The sequence below is a fragment of the Austrofundulus limnaeus genome, unplaced genomic scaffold (genome assembly GCF_001266775.1).
Source record: "Austrofundulus limnaeus strain Quisiro unplaced genomic scaffold, Austrofundulus_limnaeus-1.0 Scaffold417, whole genome shotgun sequence".
NCBI classification, from domain to species: domain Eukaryota; kingdom Metazoa; phylum Chordata; class Actinopteri; order Cyprinodontiformes; family Rivulidae; genus Austrofundulus; species Austrofundulus limnaeus.
This window is the reverse complement of record NW_013952819.1, coordinates 48,122-54,229: the sequence shown is the minus strand read 5'-3', so window position 1 is coordinate 54,229 and position 6,108 is coordinate 48,122. Positions and strand designations below refer to the sequence as shown.

The following is a 6,108-nucleotide window of genomic DNA, read 5'->3' as shown; positions in this document are numbered from 1 at the left end:
TAGCCACAGGATGAATGTTTAGAAAATGGCAAAGTGTCAGCTAAAATAACTGATTGAGACCCACCGGTGTCACGAAGAATGCGAACTGGACTCTGATCTCCAGGCTTTCCTGTAAGGGAAACTAGACCATCTAACAAAAAGGGGTCAAAACAAGGATCAGGTGTGCAGTCAACATCATTTTGTACATTGTTTGGCTTAGTCTTAACGAACCCCACACCCTTTGGCTGAGAGTTTACAGAGTTTTGTGTTTTACGTTTTAAGGCTAAACAGTTTGCAATAACATGACCCGTTTTATGACAATAGAAACACTCCTTGTCATTTTGTTGCACAATCTTGGATTTTTCAAACTTAACAGAGGAGTTTCTACTTGGAGCAGACTGAAAAACAGTTTTATGTGTAATGTAATTGTTTCACTTTTTAAATGGAATTACTGAAATAAATCTACTTTTTCATGATATTCTAATTTTATGACCAACACCTGTACATCTTAAACCTAAACCAGTTTTCTGCAGGGTAGTTGGTTATTCAGGAGAGACTGCTCCTGCACGTTGAGGATCAAAATGAAGTAAAGAAAACTGCTGGACGCCTCCCTAGGGAGGCATCTCTAGCAGTCAGGATAGCGTGATCTACACAGATAAATAGATAATAGTAGAGATGGAACTTCTTCCTGTTTGTATGGGGAAAAGATCTGAAGGTTCAAAGATGAACCAAACAGTGACACATAGTGGTCATCTGCAGTTGTAGCAGCCACAAACTCTAATTTGAATCGGTCTACTCATTTTTGGTGTCTTTGTGACTTATGAAGACTCAAACATTGTTCACATCTGTGGAAGTTTGTCTTGCTCCAGCAGAGTGAAACAGGCTTCAGAGCTTCAGTGTCCCAACACTAATTAAAGTTGTAAAGGTTCGGTGCAAACACTGTGTTGAGGATCAGTCTCAGCTGTTACTTTATTTGTAAAATTGACTGAATTCAAATTTTGTGTTTAGACTCGGTTGTGGCTGTCATGTTGAACTGGACAGACTAACAGTAAGTGAGTGGGTAGTAAATATACAACCACTGGTTCCTCTAAAAGGTTCATAAGATAATTTGCTTGTTCATGGGATCATTTACCAACATAACCGAGGACTAAATCGGTAAAAAAGAAAATCCACTCAAATTAGATTTATTAAAAGTGAAAGATCCACCGGAGTTTTCGGAAGAGGCTTCGGACGTCTATGTGGACGTTTCAAACTAACAAACATGTAACAACAAATCGAATCAGATCAAGAAGTTTTCTTCAGAACCAAGGAGGGTTAATGTCAGCAGACACTGGATTTATTTGGTTGTGAACAAAAAGGTTCATTGTAATGACATGATCTCCACTGTGTGTCCAGAGACCACAGAGTACTGACTGACGAGGGGGGGCTGGTGTTGCTTTCAGGGCCCATCAGTCCAGCGTTCAGATCCCAGAGCAGCAGCTGTGGTGAGTTCAGGGTTCTGGTTTATAAGATGAGGGTGAGTTGGACCCGGGGGAGGCTTGGTCTGAGACTGCAGACTCTGGCTGTGGTGAGGGACTGGCTGCTGCTGCTGCTGCTGCTTCTGCTTCTTTCTGAACCAGCTCCGGCTCATCCTGGCCTGCCTGAGGTGGGTGGACCAGAACCCGATCAATGATGCCAAAGTCCTGGGCCTCCATGGGGCTCATGTAGCGATCTCTTTCCATCACGCTCTCTGAAGTCAGAGGAAAAACAGGATGTTAGCACTGAAGACTCCAGCTGGTATTTACCACGTGGAAATAATGAAACCTACAAATAACCTTTATAGAAGAATAGAAATAGAATAGAAACAGCCTTTATTGTCCAACACGGGGAAATTCAGGTGTAGTAGCAGCAGCAGATACATACATCAATCCACACAAACAGTTTATTGCTGTGTGACATCAATTTATTCAACAAAAGAAAACTTTCTGTTAGGGAAGCAACACAAACTTTAGAAAAATTAACTTCAAATGTTGATCTAAAAGACTATTCGGAAACCTGTGTGTGAGAATAACCATTGTACATAATGTGAAACTGATGTAAAGCTTTATAAAACAGCATTAGCATGATTAGCATGAACTGCTAATGAAACTTTTGGTGGTTAAGTGTTATAAAGCAACAACTATCTGCTTTGGAAATTGAAATTGGTCACAAATAAATTAATTTTCTCTATATTTGAGAAGAGGGTCTCTACAGTCACTAATAAGGCTGTGTATTGGCAAGAATTTGGCGATACGATACATATCATAACAGAGGGGTCACGATATGATATATCCCGATATATTGTGATACTGTAAGCAAGGCAATATATTGCGATTTTTTTGTCCAAAAATTCTACTAAATAAAAACCGCTTACTGAAAAAAAAAAGCTAATGTTTACTTACAATGCTAATTCTACCCTTACTCTCTGGCGCTCAAGAGGTAGAGGAGCCAAATGGCTGGCTCACTGCTGCCAACTATTGGTCAGAGGCTGAACTACAACATAAAAATGAATGGTTGGCAAGAAGGCTGACATTTTAAACCTTAATAAAAAAATCGATACAGGGCTTTAGAATATCGATACAGTATCGGGAAATGAAATATCGTGATATTTCAATGTATCGATATTTTCTTACACCCCTAGTCACTAAGTAGTAATTTCTTGTTTTGTGGGAGGAGTTTGTCCAAGACCTGACTGGTCTGTTTGACTTTTGTGGGCGTAGTTTGTTAAAGACATGATTGGACTGTTTTTGGTGGGGTTTGAAGAAGCTGGGGGCAGCTGGGAGTAGCTTGGTCGAAACAGCCAGGAACCACCTATATATTTTTTTAAATATAAATATTTGTTTTAGTCATAACTCGAGATAAGCTGCACAAAATTTGAACACCGTACATGTGGAGGGACAAGTAACAATTCAGCTTGGTCAAAACAGCACTAACCAGCCTGTAAAAAAGATCATTCTATATGAATATGACTTAATACCCGTCATAACTTGAGACAAGAAGGTGCTTGCAGCAGGAAATCTGAAGTCAATAAATTATGTTTATATGTTCACAATAATTTTACTATTATCATTACTTCCTCTTTTAAATTGCCCCACAAGTCAATCCGACCAATCACATTTATGACAAACTCCACCTACACAACAAGAAACTCCCCCTATGTACTGCAGAGTCCCCCTACTTGCAAAACTCAGGTAGTTTAAGAATCTATCTACATCAGGTAAGATATTTATTACTCTTTCACTCATTTCTAAATGGTAAAACCTTTTTCTAAATCAAAGATTCTTAAAGCTGATATTCAAAATGTCCAAGTCTGAGAAGATCTACAGTCTCTTTTTATTGCATGATGCTGAAGCATCAACACTTGTCTGTGTCTGTCAGCAACATAACTTATGAACCATCTAAATAGATTTAATAAAACTTTTAGAAAGTAACCACTGAGCGTACATCCACAAATAAACCCAAATCACAATGGCTGCCACTAAAATATGACTAAAACTCAAATTAAATTCAAACAATTGAAAAAAATAGATCAATCAATTATCAGTTTAAAAGGCAACAACACATCAAAATGATTGTGTTAAGAGCTTCAATAAGCTGCTTAAACCAAAACACAAAGACTTTCACTCGTTGTAACTCAGAGCAGCTTTGTGTTTGTAATGTTTCAGGTTCTGTCTTTAAAATATACAACATATTTTAATATCTGTATTTAGAAAAGACGGTGTGCATATCTCTGTATATATTTAACATTATATTATTTGGGAGTTTATGAACATGTAGACAGAGGATAAAGAGCTGCAGGAACTCACCAATAGTTTCCAGTAACTGTCCCGTGTGTTTGGCGTAGATGTTGTTGAGCTGTCTCTTCAGCTTCAGGATTTCCTCAGCCTGGATGGCGATGTCGGTGGCCTGACCCTGGATGCATAAAGTCTGGGTTTTACACGTTGCTGTTCCGTTTTGGACTCTGGACTTGTGTTGAAGGACCTACTTACCTTGGCACCACCCGACACCTGGTGCACCATGATGCGGGCATTGGGCAGTGAATGCCTCATGCCTTTCGTACCTGCTGCCAGGAGCAGGCTGCCCATGCTGGCTGCCTGGCCCACACACCAGGTAGAGATGGGGTTAAGGATGTACTGCATCGTGTCGTAAATGGCTAGGCCTGCCGTCACCACGCCGCCTACACGAAGGAGAGGAGCGCGTTTCAGAAACACGGAGAACTGTTTTCAACCTAAACTTAAACGCACCACCTCTTAAGCAGAAAAACAATCGGAGACGGCATCTTTAATATGACTTCCATTTAATGGAGTCAAGTCTGCACATTTACAGATTTAAATTTGATTTATGAAAAAACATTTTCTACAGGACTGTAGTAGTTTCAAGTCAAGTTATCTTTAATATCCCCATGGCGCAATTTGTGTTACAGCCAGCAGGAAAAAAACAATAAATACAGTAAATACTGTCAGAACTATCATAGTATAGGCATATCTGCTACATACTGTATCTACCAACAAACACACACACAACACTCAAGAAGAAGTATTTATAAAGGACAATAACAGCAGGTAAGAATGAATTCTTAAATCTGTTGGTTCTGCATCTTTTTAAAGCAAATCTGCATCCTGATGGTGAAAGAGAAAACTCTGAATGGGGGGTGGTTAGGCTCAGCTAAAACTGCCTGAGTTTTCTTAGGTGATCTATTTCTGTGGAGAGTGGAGATGTTATTTAGTGAAACATTGGCAACTTTGCTGCAAAGGCTTACAATGTGGTGTATGAATTTTTTTGTTTTTATGTGTCAAACCAGCAAATAAAAGAAAAAGTAAGAACAGATTCAATGAAACATTCTCATAAAACTGTCCATGTTAAAATTCCTTAATTCACGATTAAAGTGCGTCCGTTGGTGGGCTATCTTGCATACATTTTCCACGTGTTTACCAAAAGAGAGTCTGTTTTCAATTACAGTACCCATAAATTTATATTCTTCCACATCAACTACCTGATCATTAATGTAGAAAATGCTAATTCTCTTGTAATTCCTGGGAACCTGTGGTTCTCCCGTTTGTAACGTGTTTTCAAACGTTCTCCGTCTGCAGCTAACTGCAAAAGAAACTTCACTGCTGAAGGTTTAAAGGGTTCAGGGAGTGAGAGTCTTACCTGGACTGTTGATGTACATGTGGATGGGCTTGTTGTTGCTTTCTGACTGCAGGAAGAGCAGCTGTGCGATAACCAGACTGGCTATAGAATCATCAATCTGACCAGAAAAGACAGGAACTTATTGAGAAAATGTGTGTGTGTTTTTTAAGCAACAGCCTTTATCCATGGAGACACATACAGGACCCATGACACAGATGATCCTCTCTCTCAGCAGACGAGAGTAGATGTCATACGCTCGTTCTCCTCTCCCCTAGACAAAAAGCAAATGTTATCTTTTATTTTTAGTTTAGTCGTGTGTTGTGATCAAGACTCAGCTATGACCACACTAAACTTCAGCACACTGTCTGTAAATATGACTGAATTATATCCGTTTGTATTTTCTAAGATCAGCTGGCCGTGGCAGCCATCTTGAATTCTATTTTAAAGGAGAGTGATTTTTTTCTCCAGGTCCTGTTTCTCACCGTTTGCTCCACAACGATCGGTATCAAAGGACTCCTCCATACAGGACTGTGGTGGAAGGACCTGAACCTGACCATGTTCAACACATTCTAACACACACACACATACACACACACACACACACACACATACACACACACACACACACACACACACACACACACAAAAAAAAAAATCATGTATGGTTTTAAACAATCGGTGCTCATTTTACCAACAAACCAAATTCCAAAAAAGCTGGTGCATTTAGTAAAATGTTAATAAAACTAAATAAAATTATTTGCAAATCTTTTAAACATATTTACTCACAGTGGTATATCAAGTGTTTAGATAGATAGATAGATAGATAGATAGATAGATAGATAGATAGATAGATAGATAGATAGATAGATAGATAGATAGATAGACAAATTTTGGAAAATAATAATTTGGTGGCAGGAACACAAAAAGCAACCACTTCATTTTACAAAAGGCTGTAAAAGTAAGCAGTACAAATAATAATAA

The 6,108-nt window shown here is 38.9% G+C and overlaps 1 protein-coding gene across 2 annotated transcripts in view; it reads right to left on the bottom strand.

The window, feature by feature from the left end:
* Positions 1-1,288: 1,288 nt before the first annotated feature.
* The window catches only part of clpp (caseinolytic mitochondrial matrix peptidase proteolytic subunit), a 5,859-nt gene continuing 1,039 nt past the window's right edge, over positions 1,289-6,108 (bottom strand). For both annotated transcript variants that reach the window (XM_014024308.1, XM_014024309.1), the window contains exons 2-7: positions 5,610-5,696; positions 5,327-5,398; positions 5,149-5,245; positions 3,987-4,174; positions 3,804-3,909; positions 1,289-1,708 (exon numbers count right to left, since the gene is read on the bottom strand). In XM_014024308.1, the coding sequence (XP_013879762.1) occupies positions 1,470-1,708; positions 3,804-3,909; positions 3,987-4,174; positions 5,149-5,245; positions 5,327-5,398; positions 5,610-5,696 (789 nt within the window). In that variant the 3' untranslated portion in view covers positions 1,289-1,469. The remainder of the gene's footprint in view (positions 1,709-3,803; positions 3,910-3,986; positions 4,175-5,148; positions 5,246-5,326; positions 5,399-5,609; positions 5,697-6,108) is intronic.